The sequence below is a fragment of the Corylus avellana genome, chromosome ca6 (assembly GCF_901000735.1).
Source record: "Corylus avellana chromosome ca6, CavTom2PMs-1.0".
NCBI lineage: Eukaryota > Viridiplantae > Streptophyta > Magnoliopsida > Fagales > Betulaceae > Corylus > Corylus avellana.
This window is the reverse complement of record NC_081546.1, coordinates 16,662,494-16,680,236: the sequence shown is the minus strand read 5'-3', so window position 1 is coordinate 16,680,236 and position 17,743 is coordinate 16,662,494. Positions and strand designations below refer to the sequence as shown.

General features: G+C 33.6%; 2 protein-coding genes across 2 annotated transcripts; one reads left to right on the top strand and one right to left on the bottom strand.

Moving 5' to 3' along the window:
* The first annotated feature begins 5,041 nt into the window (after positions 1 to 5,041).
* LOC132184347 (putative phospholipid-transporting ATPase 9) lies at positions 5,042 to 13,055 on the top strand. Its single transcript, XM_059597946.1, has 11 exons — positions 5,042 to 5,903; positions 6,598 to 7,949; positions 8,157 to 8,267; positions 8,665 to 8,941; positions 9,287 to 9,375; positions 9,486 to 9,594; positions 10,558 to 10,767; positions 11,078 to 11,203; positions 11,321 to 11,419; positions 11,823 to 12,014; positions 12,106 to 13,055. Exons 1-11 carry the CDS (start codon positions 5,511 to 5,513, stop codon positions 12,733 to 12,735), a joined length of 3,588 nt encoding a protein of 1,195 aa, XP_059453929.1. The 5' UTR covers positions 5,042 to 5,510; the 3' UTR covers positions 12,736 to 13,055.
* A 751-nt stretch (positions 13,056 to 13,806) lies between these two features.
* On the bottom strand, positions 13,807 to 14,434 carry LOC132185710 (uncharacterized). The gene has a single exon (XM_059599481.1). The coding sequence runs from the start codon at positions 14,336 to 14,338 to the stop codon at positions 13,949 to 13,951; it is 390 nt and encodes a 129-aa protein (XP_059455464.1). The 5' UTR covers positions 14,339 to 14,434; the 3' UTR covers positions 13,807 to 13,948.
* Positions 14,435 to 17,743: the final 3,309 nt, after the last annotated feature.

Here is a 17,743-nt window from a genome sequence, read left to right as displayed (position 1 = left end):
TTTGTAAACAAACTTTTATTTGAGCGTTTTCTTAGGTTCAGGAGTCTAGGTAGTATAAATATATATAATAGCTATCTATAACCTTAATTTATTATGTTATTTTGACCAATTATCAATGAAAAACACTTTTTAAGAGTGGTTTTCTTTTCTATCCACATTAAATCCTTGATATATTTGCCGATAGTTAAGAGTAGTAATTACTAACGTTCCTGCTCTGCTATAACGCGCTTTGGACGAATTTTTTTGTTGTTTAGCCCACAAGATCTCCATCAACAATTAAATAATTGATGCAGTGCAACTTGACTTTGATATCAATTAATGCAGCGTGTAGTGATTAGTTTGCCAAGACAAACAAGATAAGAATCACAACTCTTCTTAAAACTAATACTCAATCAATGATTTAATGTGGATAGAAAATAAAACCACTCTTAAAAGTGTTTTTCATTGATCACTGGTCAAAATAACATAATAAATTAAGGCTATAAATAGCCATTACATATATTTATACTACCTAGACTCCCGAACCTAAGAAAACGCTCAAATAAAAGTTTGTTTACAAAAATTTATTGGAGCTTGTTTGAACGTGTAAGAGGCTCTTTTGAACCTAACTATGGTTTCCTCGTATTCTTACATGAATTGTCAATTCACACAACAGCTCGTTCTAACCCAACTTTAAACGAGTGCATCTATGAATAATTCATTCGAACCCAACTTCATATGAGTTATTGAACGAGCTATTTTGTCAACTCGTTTTAAAGCTTTTTCAAACATAAACAACATACGAGCAATTTTGTACGGCTTTTCAATTTTCTTTTTACGGTCTATTTTAACTCAGTAAACATTTGAATTAGAAAAACTTAATGAAATATGACTTTGTAACCCTCTAAATGAGCTTTCCAACGCCATTAATTATGTCCCCATATGATGTCAGAATCACTATATATGTCCCTTTTGTTAAAGCAAATACGATTGAAAATTGTCCTCTATCAACAACCTTCATTATTCGACCTATGGCCCACGAAGGAATGTGGGTCAAACACGGTAGAGGATTTTCTCCCGATCCATTTTGGATTGAAGAATATCCAATTAATAATTAGGATCTCTCTAGAGAGATCCTAAGGTCATAAATGAAACATATGTCCCATTGATAGAAATAATAATAAAGTATTACATATATTTTAAATTTAATTAAAAAAATAATAATAAGAAGTTTTAAAAATAATAAAATATTAAAGGGTGGTCGGACCACCCCAGTTGGGCTTGGGGTGGCCCAGCCACCACCTGGAGTGTTTCGGCTACCCTAAATTTATTTATTTATTTTTTCAAACTTTATTTATAATTTTTATTAATTGGGTTGAAAATTTTTGAGTTAAGTTGAAATTTTTTGAGTTGAGTTGAATTGAGTTTAAAAAATTGCCAAACTTGAATTTAGAAAAAAATTGAGATTGAGTTGGAAAATCTTGCTTCCCAAACTTTCTCAAATTATTCCCCCAATGATAATCTACCCCCCAAACTATCAATTCCCACAATTTACCCATCAAACTACCTAAATAATGACAATATACTCCCAATTTTAACAAAATGACGCAAGTACCCTTACTAAAATAAAAACAAAAATACTAAAATTTAATATTTAAAAAAATTTTAAGGGTATTTTTGTCTTATTAAAAATTTTATAGGGATAATTTAGTCATTTTACTAGCATTAGGAATACATTGTCATTATTTTGGTAGTTTATGGGATAAATTGTCGCAATTAATAATTTGAGGGGTATATTATCATTGAGGTGATAGTTTAAAAAGATTAAATGGACATTACATTTTTTTTTTTCTTTTTTAATAAAAAATTATCCGGCGGCTCCTAGATAAATATCCAAGTTTGTATGCATTTTTTTTAAAATAAAAAAATAAAAAATTATCCGGCGGCTCCGCGATAAATATCCAAGTTTGTATGCATGTGCCAGCTGATCAATCATTCGCAAATCACAACTAAATGAGTGGTTGTGATTCTATAAAATGACATAAACTTATATTTTAAATTAAAAAAAAAAAAAAGTCAAAGAGAACACCACCAACCTCATTACAATATTTACAAAAAAAATAAAAACAATAATTGAGATCTCACATCACATGGTGCCTTGTTGATCCGTTTTTCACGCGGTACCTAGCCCTTCTTGGTTGCTTTTCCAGGACTCTGCCACGTGGAGTTAATATATATATATAATATATATATATATTGCCTTCTCTTTCTCGAAAGAATGAATTGCTTTAAATCACAATGGTGTAAACTGCTTTAAAATTAGGGGAAAATCATATTTAGTTTCTAAATTTTTATTTGATTTGGATTTAGTTCTTAGGTTTTCAATTTCAAGAATAAAATTCTTAAGTTTTGTCCAAATTTTAAATTGGTTACTCTAATAGTTTTCTATATATTATGTTTGTCTCATTTAACCCTTGGCTGTTAGGGTCCCTCTCAACGTCAAAGCTAACAGTTTTTTGTCTAATGCTATAAATCTTGAAGATTAGGATGACGAAGAATATGGTTTTGTTTATGGAATTAGGTCTTTTGTTTTGTTTTGAGGGTTGTTTATTTATTTATTTATTTTAAATTTTTGTGGATGCTTTAATGATATGACAATGATATTAGGTGTTGATATAGACGTTAGTGTAATCGAAACATAGGTGACATATGACAAATAATTCATTTTAACGGAAAAGTGATAAAGGGGCATATTTAAAATTTGAGCAAAACTTAAAGATTATTTTCTTAAAATTAGAAACCGAAGAACTAAATTCAAACTGTATAAAACTTAGGGTTAAATATGATTTTTCCCTTAAAATTAAGATGAGTTTTTAATAATAATAATAATAATAATGATAAAGGAATGAGCTCGAGCTCATTTCCTTACAAAATTAGTTGAAATTTGACTTTTCAGTGTATCCAAGAGATAATTAAATGAAGAAAGAAGTATTTTCCCTCTCCCATCTTGAATTAAATATATATATATATATATATATATATAAGAAAAACCCATGTCTGAAATTCCATTAATGTCAAACCAAGCTTGGCAGCAAATTTTGACCCCCACCTTTCTCCTCTTCTAGAGAGTCTTTTTAACGCAAAAAAACTTTGAGAAAGTCCAATTCAAACACTTTGATCAACATTTTGTTCAGGATATATAATTTCCGTTATTTTGTTCTTTTTAAGCTTTTGTCATTGAATAAGTTTGGAAATGCAACACTTTCACATTTTTAGTAGAAGATGTTGGTGGTTTAGAGAAAGCAATTCTTCTTGCTATTTTTTAGGGTTGTCAATTTTTTACACTACCCGAAAACTTGACATAAACTCAACACATAATTAAAGGGTTTGAGTTGAAGAGTCTAACCTGTTTAATTAAATGAGTCGGATTATAGTTAACCTATATAATCTTATACTTATACTTTGATTCGACTCAAACCCGACACACGACATAATGTTAGATAATTTTTGACATGATTTTCAAATCCGACACAAATCAAATACAAAATAGGAGGGTTAAGATTAAAGAGTTTGGCCCGTTTAATTAAATATGTCGGGTTATGGTTAACTTATATATTGTCATGCAAACATAAACATGCAAACAATTAAAATCCGACATGCAAACATGTATTTTCCTTCTCTTTTTGTTGTAATAATATAATAGATAGTTTGATAAACAAGACAACTTAGTCAAGGGAAAATGTTACTTAATTAAATCCAAGAAAAAAAAGACAATTTTGTGGCCTCAGCATGGTAGTCTATCATGAATTTAATAATGTCCAAACAAAACTACTTTTGGCCACTCCATTAAATTAATAGCCTATTACTCTTTCAATTGAAAAAAAATATTGTCACAAAGGGGTAACTTAATCGGTTGTGAACTACGTCTAATGAATCGGAAGTCATTAGTTCGAATTCCCTCTCCTTTTCTCTTACGTGGACATGTCGAAAAAAAAAAAAAAACGAAATATTAATTTAAAAATTAAAAAAAAAAATTATTGGAGGATGTGAAGGGTCTTGTTGGACCCCCTTCCCTGTAACTAAACTTTATTTTATTTTTCCTTAAAATAAAATCATTTTACAATAACATCCTTAAATAACTTGATCATTATTTTCATAAATAAATTTAAATTTTTTTACATATACAATATACTAAAATATTTCAATTTTTTTTTTTTTTTTTTTTTTTTTTAAAATGAGATAACAAAATTTAAAATCTTTAATTGATATTTATAGTTAAGATTTTCAACTCGCTCTCTCTCCCCCAGAGACAAACTTTCTGTCTTTCTCTGACAACTTTGTTCCATAGTTAGCGCCTGCTCTTTTGGAAAAGGTTTAGGCATTATTTTCCTCTGAAGCTTCATAGGGTAGACAGGGAAAAGTAACCAGGAAGTGAATGGCAGCTATATTTATTATTATTATGGTTTCTGTGAGTTTATAATGCCATTGCTAGATTCCTGTACTCTACGTCCCTGCGTATGTCATTCTATTTCTGATTGACCTTCTAGAAGACTTGACTTCTACTCCAACGCTTTTTCCATATTTAAAAAAGATGATTATTTTATTTTAAAAAATAAAATACTAAATAAAAAAGGACCACATAAGATGTTATTATTTAATTTTTTTTTAATTTAAAAAAAAAAATCACATAACAGAAAAGTTTAATCAAAATTGTGTCTCTAGCATTTTTCATATAAAAATGACTTTTTTTTTTTTTTTTAATAATTTGTTTTTTGAATTTAGCTGTTGACGCATATACTATGTATTCGAGCAGTTGATACAAAAGCTGTTGGAAGTTTCCAATTTTATTTGCATTAGTTTTTATGTATTGTCTTGGGTTTTTTTTATTTTTATTTTATTTTATTGAGAAAATAATTGTATTTGTAGATGTAGTAGTTGAGTTTTTCACTCAAAGGTTCGGATGGGGGGAAACCCATGTCCACGTTTTAAAGTCTGTTGCTTCTAGACTCTAGCTAAAAGTCAAAGCTGGCATGTAGTCAAGTCTCTACAGCTTCCAACTTCTAACCCACAAAAAGAGCAAAATGAAAGCAAGACAGATTGCCCTGTCTTTGCTCTATTTCACTGAATCTCCAGACGATTGAAGTGGGATTCATCCTGTTTTTTTTGTTTCTGGCTTGAGAGATTTTAAAAGGGTCTTCATTCTGGGTATTGACTTGTAGATACAGATACATTTTGGCTTTAATTTTTTTATTTTTTTTATTTTTTTTGGTTGGGTCCTTCTGGGATTTGGTAGCTGAAATCTCTTTGTTTCTTTTGATAGTTTTGTCATTTGGGTAAGTTTCTGGGGGGGAGTTTCTTCCTGGATTTGTTGTTGCAAAGCTGGTCTTTTGGAAATCTGATTCTAAAGACTGTTTGGTAGAACAGAAGCTTTGTTCATATATAAAAGCTCAAGAAGTCTCAGAAATAGTTTTCTGCTACTTGTTTGTATTTAGTGGGTTTGTGGTGGGTGAAGGTGGTGATAGTTGCAGATAATGGCTGGTGGTAGAAGGAGGAAGCAGCATTTTAGCAGGATCCATGCCTTCTCATGTGGGAAAGCATCATTCAAAGATGAACACTCATTGATTGGAGGTCCAGGCTTCTCAAGGGTAGTCTATTGCAACGACCCTGACTCCTTTGAGGCTGGTGACCTCAATTATGGGAGCAACTATGTCAGAACTACCAAATATACCCTTGCCACCTTCTTCCCCAAATCACTGTTTGAACAATTCAGGCGTGTTGCTAATCTCTATTTTCTCTTCTGTGCAATTTTGTCTTTCACACCACTCTCTCCTTACTCGGCTCTTAGCAATGTTCTTCCTCTTGTTGTCGTTATTGGAGTTACAATGGGGAAAGAGGCTCTTGAAGATTGGAGGCGAAAAAAGCAGGTAACCTTAGATGCAACTTTCTCATCTTTAGTATTCCACCTCCACCTGTTAGAATATAAATGAAGTGATTCAATTCATTCCTTCATATATAAGCTTAAGTTTTTAGGGTAAGTGGTGATTTAATATAAATTAAACAATTAAATTTATCTCTTTCTAAGTGGTTATTCAACTTGAAGACTGAATTCATTGAATTATTTTTGGAACATGGTGAACGTGGGAATTGTTTAAATTTTTTGTCCTGCAAAGTTGGTCATGCTTTAGAATGAGTTGTTGGAATTGAGTTGCTCTTTGTAGGATATTTTTTTTGAAAGAATATTGATATATTTTGTCAAGATTTGGAATGGGTTAATTAGCTGTTCAAATGCAATAGGGTGTTCTTTCATGGAAAATTCATTGCCTCTTAACTGGTTCCTTTTGATAATTTTAATTTATGCAAAATGGGTTTTTTGGGGATCAGGAGTTTGATTGTTGTTGTCTCTACTAGCTGCAAAAAATTGATGCCAAAATTGCTGTTGTAATTTGCTTCTTTAAGTTGTAAGGTGCAAATTCTGTGTTCACTTCTCAATTTAGAGTTGGTACCTGAGGCCCCATTCATTCTCTTCTGTCTTTTAATTTCTAATGTCCGGATTTTCTCAATGCTTTTTTATGATTTTTCTTCCCCAAGTTCATAATCTGGTCTATGAAATGTTATCAGGATATTGAAATGAACAACAGAAAGGTTAAAGTGCATAGTGGGGATGGTGTATTCGAAAATGCGAAATGGAGGGACTTGAAAGTAGGAGATATAGTGAAGGTGGAAAAAGATGAATTTTTTCCTGCTGATCTTATCTTACTTTCTTCAAGTTATGAGGAAGCAATTTGCTATGTCGAGACCATGAACCTAGATGGAGAAACCAATTTGAAACTAAAACAAGCATTGGATGCAACTTCAAACTTCCATGAAGACACAAGTTCCCAAAATTTCAAGGCTGTAATAAAATGTGAAGACCCAAATGCAAATTTGTACTCATTTGTAGGTGGATTGCAGCTTGAGGAACAACAGCATCCTCTTACACCTCAGCAGCTTCTGCTTAGGGACTCAAAACTTCGGAACACAGATTTTATTTATGGGGTGGTAATCTTTACGGGTCATGATACAAAGGTTATGCAAAATTCAACAGATCCTCCTTCCAAGAGAAGCAAAATTGAGAAAAGGATGGATAAGATTGTCTACATGTTGTTTTCTGTCCTAGTGTTGATGTCTTTTATTGGGTCAATTTTCTTTGGGATTTCAACTAGGGAGGACCTGGAAAATGGAAGGATGACAAGATGGTACCTCAGACCAGATGATACTACAATATACTATAATCCAAAGAAAGCGCCAGCTGCAGCAATTTTGCACTTTTTGACTGCCGTCATGTTATATAGTTATTTGATTCCCATTTCCTTGTATGTTTCAATAGAAATAGTCAAAGTTCTTCAAAGTGTTTTTATCAATCAAGATCTGCACATGTACTATGAAGAAGGTGACAAGCCAGCACGTGCCCGTACCTCAAATTTGAATGAAGAACTTGGCCAGGTTGATATTATACTTTCTGATAAGACAGGAACTTTGACTTGCAACTCAATGGAATTTATCAAGTGTTCTGTGGCTGGAACTGCTTATGGGAATGGAGTTACGGAAGTTGAGAGAGCTCTGGCTTGGAGAAAAGGGTCACCTTTAGCTCAAGAGGTGTCAGGTGAAGAGGCCCAGGTTGAGGAATCCGCTGAAGCAAGAACATCTGTTAAAGGTTTCAACTTTATAGATGAAAGGGTCACAAATGGTAATTGGGTTAATGAGCCTCGCGCAGATGTAATACAGGAATTTCTACGGTTACTGGCCATCTGCCACACTGCAATACCTGAAGTTGATGAGGAAACGGGAAGAATTTCTTATGAAGCTGAATCACCAGATGAGGCAGCTTTTGTGATTGCAGCAAGAGAACTGGGCTTTGAATTTTATGAGAGGACTCAAACAAGCATCTCACTGCATGAGTTTGATCCCATCTTTGGAAGGAAACTTGAAAGGTCAGTCTCCTGCACTTTGATATCCTCTAGTCTTTTTGTTTCATGTTGGTAAACAATCCTGTTCTTAGCTGCTAAGGCACACATTTTGGTTCACCCATTCAATTTTAGCTGCTAGTAGCGTGGTCATATTTCTAATCTCTTCTTCTCAAGGTAGTAATGCAACTTTTGATAGATGTATGGCTTAAAGAGAATATTTCATTGTCACAGGTCTTATAAACTATTGAATGTACTGGAGTTTAGTAGCTCAAGAAAGCGGATGTCCGTGATTGTAAGAAACGAAGAGGGAAAGCTACTATTACTTTGCAAAGGCGCTGACAGGTTTGTAAAGAGAAATATCACTTCAAAACTTATAAAATTATTTAGATTATGTCATATGATCTTAAAAAATGTTATGAAGAGACTCCTAGCTTGCAAAGGTAGGTCAATGGAGTGTACAAACCTCCATTCCCCTCAAGCCAAAAAAGAAAAGAAAAGAAAGATGGACAGCCAGAGATCTTTCTTCATCCCTCCCCTCAAAGAGGGATGCAATTCCCATCATAGCTAAGGGAAGGCTAGCACATTTTGATTTCACGAATTTGCAATGTTGAACCCCATACTTTCCATTCTTCAATTTATCTAAACGTAGTATGAGGCTAATTTAATTTACTTGGTGCTCTTTTTCAAATTTATTTGAACTTCAACACATTATGTTAATTTTAATTTATTTCCCAAGCAGTGTCATGTTTGAAAGACTTGCGAAGAACGGAAGGGAATTTGAAGAGAAGACTAGGGAGCACATTAATGAGTATGCTGATGCTGGCTTGAGGACATTGGTACTTGCATACCGTGAACTGGATGATGAAGAACACAATGAGTTCAACGCGGAATTTACCAAGGCCAAGAACTCATTGAGTACAGACCGTGACGAAATGATCGAGGAAGTGGCAGAAAAGATTGAGAGGAATTTGATTCTTCTTGGTGCTACTGCAGTTGAAGACAAACTTCAAAGTGGGGTAAGTTTAAGAAGTTAAGCAATGAAGAGACTTGAAACCAGAGGAAATGAAATCACTCCCTCCATAGCATAAATAGGAATCTTACTAATCTGTGGTGTCAATGAAAAAAATTGGTTCATCAGAAAAAATAGTGCTGAGGAGTCGAAACATTCATTTACTTTTTATTTCCTAAGCTCATTTCTGCTAATCCTGAACATTACTTACTAAATTCATGCTTTGAAATAAAATCCCATTTCAAACACTTAAGCCCTTTGCAGTTGCTATTCTAACCAGAACAAGTCGTTCATTTTCATAACATGTTTAGGTGTTCATGAATTGACATGTTTCTTTCTTATTGTTGGATAGGTTCCTGAATGCATTGACAAGCTTGCACAGGCTGGAATCAAGATATGGGTTTTGACTGGAGATAAAATGGAGACTGCCATCAATATTGGGTATGATCAGTGGATGACTTTGAGTGTCAGTAGATGTTGACTCCAATAAACTGAAATTTCTGACTTTGTTCTATTTATTATTTATTTAGTTTTATCTTTTACTTTTGCAGCTTTGCCTGTAGTTTGCTTAGACAAGGAATGAAGCAAATAGTAATCAGCTCAGAGGCGCCAGAAATCAAAGCGCTGGAGAAAGCGGGGGACGAGTCTGCTGTTGCTGCGGTAAGCCCTAATTCTATAAGGCTGTTATGTCTTTTTATTTTTATTTGTTTTGTGTTTTGTTATAAATTAGCTTTTTTAGGTGTTAGTCAAAGGTAAGTAACTAATAAAGGATAACCGGGGACAGTAACTAGTGCTTGCCATTATCAACTATAAGAATGGTGACAACTTACAGATTAGTTTTGCAGAACATGTATAATAAACTCTGTTTTCTAAGTGGGGCACTTGTTTCCCAGAAAAACTATTTCATAATTAATGTAAGATTTTTAGCCATTTTTCTGGAAAACCTCTTTCTTATGAGCATTTCATATCGTGTAAAAGCTCCAGAAACATAATGTGTTCTTATGCAAAGCATTTTCAAAATTTCTAAAAAGTAGGTCCAATGAATTCACAATGTCTCATTGCAAGTTTTTCATCAATTTCCATTTGATATCTGATAAAACATGGAAGAAACAAAATGAAATCTTGGAATCTTATGAAAAATTGAAGCTTGAGTATCTGTTATACTCGATTCATTTCCATATTGCTCGATATATATAATAACTGGGGCACCTATTTCAAATGTACATCCCATCTTTACACAGCAGGGTCGTGACATTCCATGAGAAGCAACTGGCTGTGTTGTGTGTGCCAGTTTCCATTTAGCTAATAAGCCCTTGGATCTCGACTGCTATATACTTTTTCCATTTGCAACCCGTGTAACTGGGACACTTAGATTGGTGCCTGGTGAGTTTGATACAGATGTTCAAAAACAGCTGCTGTGAAACGGAATAATATGTGCTGCAAGTTGCATTGCTGAAAATAGCGTCTGACACACTAGTTTTGGACATTCCAAATTGATTCTAAAATGTTATTTTAGCTACATAGTTGACATCCATGTTAATGTAGGAAGTTGTAATCTACTTGTGAATTTAACATGCTATGACTTATGACTTGTGAGCTTGACGGGATCTTGCTGATTCGCAGGCATTTAAGGCTAATGTCCTCCGCCAGATAAGTGAGGGGAAAGAATTGCAAACCACCTCAAGTGAAAACTCAGAGGCATTGGCATTGATCATTGATGGGAAGTCACTCGCCTGTGCTTTAGATGATGATATCAAGGACATGTTCTTAGAGCTTGCCCTTGGCTGTGCATCTGTTATTTGCTGTCGTTCTTCTCCCAAACAAAAAGGACTTGTAAGTTTTCTGTGTTTCTTTTGTATGTTTTTAATATTTTCAGGTTGTGTGAATGTGTTTGCACCTCTCTCTCTCTAGGCAAGTCATAGGCTGCGAAACTTGCTTAATTTTTTGGTTTTCCTTATTCATCTGAGAAATAACGGGACTTTCCCCATTTTAACTTATTAACATAATGATGAAAATATTTCTATATCAATCTACTTGAAAGGACACTGTTTCTTACTTTTGTATGCAACATTCCCGTAGCTCTAAGTTTCTAAGAATTTTGAGGAAAATTTAGTCTGAAAATAGGTGCTACTTGATAACGCAGGTTGCAAGACTGGTCAAAATTAGAACAGGTAACACAACTCTAGCAATTGGTGACGGAGCAAATGATGTTGGAATGCTTCAAGAAGCAGATATTGGAGTTGGTATCAGTGGTGTTGAGGGAATGCAGGTAACTGCAGAACAAATTGCTCAAAAGTTATTCTTTTCATCCTTTTTACTTCCATCTGGCAATTCACTTGAAAGGATTTCTGACTGTTCTTTTTGACAAATACTTTCAAAATTCCAGGCAGTGATGTCAAGTGACATTGCAATTGCTCAGTTTCGATATTTGGAGCGCTTGCTTCTTGTGCATGGGCATTGGTGTTACAGAAGGATCTCATCAATGGTATTATTATCTTGGAAATGTTGAATTATATTCTTTTTATTTTTAGCTTTCTTATATCAAATCTGTAACTCAAGTGGAAAACATTTTCTCTTGTGCAATAAGTCCATATCTGTAATCTTGGCACCATTATGAACTTTACACCTGGTTTTAGATGAAATATAGGCATACAATCTAAAAAGCTTGAAGATTTCATTTTCAAGTGAAATTTTTGTAGTAAAATTGTTGGAATGTTAGCACTTCCTTCAATAAAACCTAATGTTTTCTTTCCCCATATTTGATTTAGGTAAAAAGAAGTAATGTCAAAAGTCCTGATTATGGTTCTTGTTACATACTAATCTGCACTATAGCACCAACATTAACCCAAATAAATTGATGGCTGACACAATCTTTTTCTGTTTGGCAGATATGCTATTTCTTTTACAAGAACATTGCTTTCGGCGTCACTATCTTCTTCTTTGAGGTGTATGCAGCATTCTCAGGCCAAGCTGCATACAATGATTGGTATCTGTCACTCTATAATGTTTTCTTCACATCGCTTCCTGTGATTGCCTTAGGAGTGTTCGACCAGGATGTCTCTGCACGGCTATGTCTCAAGGTAAATCCAAAGTAGCCATACTTTTCTTTCATCATTTCATATTGATAAAAGTTTGAATCTTAAATAGTAAAGGGCATTGCTTCTCCTGCAGTTTCCTCTGTTGTACCAAGAAGGCGTACAAAACGTCCTATTTAGCTGGTTTCGGATCCTCGGCTGGGCATTTAATGGGGCATTGACTGCAACTTTGATCTTCTTCTTTTGCATCCGTTCGATGGAGCATCAAGCCTTCCGTAGGGGAGGGGAAGTTGTTGGGTTTGAAATCCTTGGAACCACAATGTACACATGCGTTGTGTGGGTGGTGAACTGTCAGATGGCACTATCCATCAACTATTTCACTTATGTGCAGCATCTCTTCATATGGGGTGGCATTGTATTCTGGTATATATTCCTCTTGGCATATGGAGCAATGGATCCCAGCATATCAACCACTGCCTATAAGGTGTTCATTGAAGCCTGTGCACCCGCCCCTTTCTACTGGCTCCTCACTCTCTTTGTGCTAATAGCTTCTCTCATTCCATATTTCACTTATGCAACCATCCAACTGCGGTTTTTCCCCATGTATCATCAGATGATACAGTGGATAAGAACAGATGGGCAATCGGATGACCTTGAATATTGTGATATGGTGCGGCAGAGATCATTGAGGCCCCAGACTGTGGGATATACTGCCCGTTTTGAGGCAACATCCAAACGCTTTGAAGAGAAGCCAGAGGGCCATTGATCAATTTTTTTTTTTGTGTGAATTTTTTAATCAAGATTTTTAGCAACAGCAGGTGGTAGATTTGATTGCCACAAGTTTCTTTTCAGTGTATATAACTAACATGGAGATGGATCTTTAAGATTTTCATCTCCTCCATGTATTTTGGTTAGGAGAATTCTGTTTCTGTTAGCTCCCAAAACTAGAATTTTGGTATTTGGGTAGCTTTCAGGCCATGTATAATTTTATGGTTATTTATGTATCATGCACAAGATGTATAACAACAACGAAAGTAATTTATTCAAAGTAGATGTATTGCATATTTGAATCAACGATTTTGGATATACATTGTGTTGATGCAGAAAATCAGTGGTGACTAAACATGCTTAGCACTCGATCCAGGACCCTTGTAAGACAACCAAACGTTAGGGTGGCGCGCTGTAAAAGGGGGAGGGGAGCGGCAGCACTACCTCCGATGCTTAAATCAGTAAAGTATATAGATGAAAACAAAATAGATAGATGGAGATTAAGGCATGAGAGCATACTTGGGTTTAGCCTCCTACTGACCTTATATAGGCTAAATATCATTTATGTTGTGTGCTTTTCATAAGGCAATTGTAATGAATTCCGTCACCGTTTAATGAGTTTTCTCTAATTTTTATTATATGTTACTTTTCATATAAAATCCTTAAGAACGCGTGCCTTAAGTAAGTTGCATTTGGGTCGACTATCCACTGAGCCAATGGGAGTATGCTTCCATTCCAGTAGTCTTTTATTCCCTTGGGCTACTTGTGTAGGCCAATGGGAATTAAATAGTACACTTGTATTCCAGTAGTCGCTCGCATTCTCTTGGGCTACTTATGTAAGCCAATGAAAATTAAGTAATACACTTCCATTTCCGATTGATTAGGAACTGTTGATTCATTTCGAATTTTCTACTTTAATATATGTTTGAATCAGCCACTAAAAATTTAACTTGAATTCATTCGTCTTCCGCATTGATCGGCTTTTGAGTACTAAGTATCATAATTAAACCCACAGACAATCAATCCAAAACTTTCTTTGAACATTAACCCATAACTAATAATAATAATAATAATAAAAAAAACTATATAGTTAATAATAGTTCTAGATCACAAATTTATGGAATATATATATATATATATATATACACCATAATTTGTTCCAACTTCAAATTTATGAGCAGACCAAATTTACAGGATGACTTGAAAGAGTTTTAAGGGTGTGGGGGATGTTGAAGCTCACCACCATCTTCAACCTGCTTACCAATCTGTTTGCGGAAAGCCATAATCTTGGCTCCACCTTCAGCAGCACCGACCATACAGCGGCGGCAGTTGCGCCTCACCCACCCGAAGCAGCCTCTATCCCTCACACACTCCACCGGAGTAACAGCCCCTGATCCGCCGCGTCGGGTACACATCCTTCCCAGCACGCACGACAGAATCGCAAGAACCGTCAGGACAGAGATAACTGCAAAGAACGGGCCGATGGACCCAGAAGAATGCCATGCGCTGCTGCTCGGTACAGCTTCGGGATTACTCATGAGGGCTTGCCCTTGCTGCTGCTGCTGCTGCTGTTGGGGCAGTAGTGGTGATGATGTTTCCATGGCCGCTGCCGCAGGAACAGATGTTTTGGATGGACATATATAAAGTCGTGGTTACGTAGGTTGTCTGTTCTTTAGACGCGGATGAGTGCATGGGTGAGTGGAAGACAACATGGAAAGGGGTTATATCCGGTTTACTTTGAAGTTGGCTCGCATGCTTCTACTTGCACACAAAGCAGTCTTTTCCTTTGTAAAGAAATCTGAGATTCCTATCTCTTAAAGTGAATCCCATGTGGCCATGTGGGGGTGGGGGGGTTTGCTCTCTCTTTCTTTCTTTCTTTCTTGATTAAGTTCATTCCCCTTATGTTAAGCTTTGGAAAAGCAAAAAAAGAAAAAGGAAACAAAAAAAGCCGTAGTACTTACTATTTACTTTACTTTACAATTCTCGTATTTTTGAAAAACAAAGCAACTTCAAGATGAATCATCATATGGTTTATATTAAACTAGCTTTGAATCCGCGCTATGCGCGAGATTATTCATTATAATTTGATTTTAAAACTTAAAATACATCTTCATTGTATTTTTTATTATAGGTTAAAAAAATTGTGTAAAAAAATCTATCACACCTATTTCAATAATAAAAAAAAAAAAAATACAAAAAGTTATTCAACAGTATATTGTTGAACATAGTGACACAATTACACATAAGTTTGCATGAATATATAAATCACATAAAAATATACTATCATAAAAACCATATATAATTTTAGTTTTAATCCATATAAATTAAAATATATTTAAAAATTTCTCATATGTGTAATTTAAAACCAGTTGGAATGAGTTAAAACATAAGATCCTTAAATCATAAGACCCATAAAACATATTAAAATATTTATTCTCATAGGAGTAGTTTTATTTTGAAAAATAATATATAAATTAGAATAGAAAATAAGGAAAGAGTAATCCTAAACCCTATAACAATATATTGAGAATGGTAGCAAAACTAAGAGTAACCCTAAACCCAATAGGTTTTTGTGTAATACCTATTATATTTCAATACAAATAAAACTCATAAAATTCTGGACATTTAAAAAATAATACAAAGCAAAATAACAAATCTTTTTTTTTTTTTAATTTTTTTTTAATGGATACAAAAATAACAAAATCTTTCACTCAATATTTAATGCAATCAAATAAATCATTTCAATCTTCCCTTAATCTAAAATATAAAATAAAACAACCTAAATCCGTCCTCATATGTGTAGTTTAAAATGAAAAGCATAAAGAAAAAAAAAACGAAAACTAATAGAAAATTAGAAAAGAAAAAAAAAAAAAAAAAAGAAGGCAAGAAAACATGAATTTTGATTATCAAAGTATTAACATAAAATTTTAATATTTTTGGTGTAATACCTATTATATTTTAATACAAATAAAACTCGTAATTCTGAACATTCAAAAAAGCAAATGAAAAAAAAAAAAAAAAACCTATAAAACATTCAAATGAAGAATAGCTGAATACCCAAAAAAAAAAAAAAAAAACGCTGAACAAAAAATTTCACAAAACAAAACGGAATCATATTCATCTCTACATAATCTCTAATTTAAAACGCTGTTTGGTACAAAAAAAATTCTCAAGAAATAAACTAAAGATCATCAATTCACAATTGCTAAAAATTTATACATAAAAGCATAAAGATATATTCATCTCGAGTATCTCATACCTTAAATCATAGTTCGGAGTCACATATATTTCCATGGAACTGATCAAATAAACTTTGTGCAACCGTCAACTTCTATAGCAAAGAATTTTGAAACATTGTTGCCGTATAAGGGGAGACATGAGTTTAGAGTGAGAGAGATTGACGTGATTTAGGGTAAGAGAGATAAATGTGTGTTAATAAAATGAAAGGTTAAAATGATTTAATTAAGGAAAAATTGTGTTTTAATAAAGGGAGAGATACAATCTCTACCTAATCTCTGATTTAAAACAGTGTTTGGTACAAAAAAATTGTAAATAAACAAATTAAAGATAATTAATTCACAATTGCTAAAAATTTATACATAAAAGCACAAAGATAAATTCATCTCGAATATCTCATACCTTAATCATAGTTCAGAGTCATATATATTTCTATGAAATTGATCAAATAAACTTTGTGCAACCGTCAACTTCTATAGGAAAGTGTTTTGAAACATTGTTGCCGTAGAAGGAGAGGGTGAATTTAGAGTGAGAGAGACCGACGTGATTTAGGGTGAGAGAGATAAATGTGAGTTAATAAAACGAAAGGTCAAAATGAATTAATTAAGGAAAAATTGTGTTTTAATAAAGGGAGAGATATTAATGCATTAAGACACTTAATTTATTAAAAAAAAAATAGTGATTTAGGGTGAAAGAGATAAACATGAGTTAATAAAAAGAAAGGTCAAAATGAATTAATTAAAGAAAAATCGTACACTTAATTCATTAAAAAAAATAGAAAAAGGAAAAACCCCTTTCAATATTTGCATGGTTCAACTATTAAAAATTATGAGTAAAAAAATTTAAAATTAAAAAAGAAAAACGGACACGTGAGTTAATAAAACGAAAAGTCAAAAGAAATTAATTAAAAAAATAATCGTGATTTAGTGTGAGAGAGATAAACGTGAGTTAATAAAAAGAAAGGTCAAAAGGAATTAATTAAAGAAAAATCGTACACTTAATTCATTAAAAAAAAATAGAAAAAGAAAAAACCCCTTTCAATATTTGCACGGTTCAATTATTAAAAATTATGAGTAAAAAAATTTAAAATTAAAAAAAAAAAGAAAAAAGAAAAAGAAAAGAGACACGTGAGTTAATAAAAAGAAAGGTCAACAGGAATTAATTAAGAAAAAATCGTACACTTAATTCATTAAAAAAAAATAGAAAAAGAAAAAACCCTTGCAATATTTGCACGGTTCAATTATTAAAAATCATGAGTAAAAACGGTTTAGATATTAAAAATATGGACACGTGTCGCAAATCTAAGCACTCTTAGATATTAAAAAACATAGACATGTGTCGCAATTCTAAGCACTCTCTACGTTAAAACTCGGCTTATATATATATATATATATGATGAGACTCTCCTCTCATACATAGAAGTGAAAGGGGAAATTAAGTGAACTATGATATTGATGGATGTTAGAAATAATCCTACTCAACCAGCCCATTAGATTATCGGCTTCAAGGCTAGTGACAGGCCCACGGCCCGGATAGCAAGATTCTCGGGATTGGCATATCCCGAGAGGACATGAAGAATACCCAAGGGGTCACTCCCAGGACAATATTCCCAATTAGACATAGAGCATATTGAGATTGAGTCTCAGGATTGGGCTTATCTTAGGACCAAGAGTCATCCATTACACACAAGCCCTAGGACAAACATCTCCCAGGATAATCTAACATCCCTGGGAGAAACACCTCCCGAGAAAGCCAGACAATCACCTCAA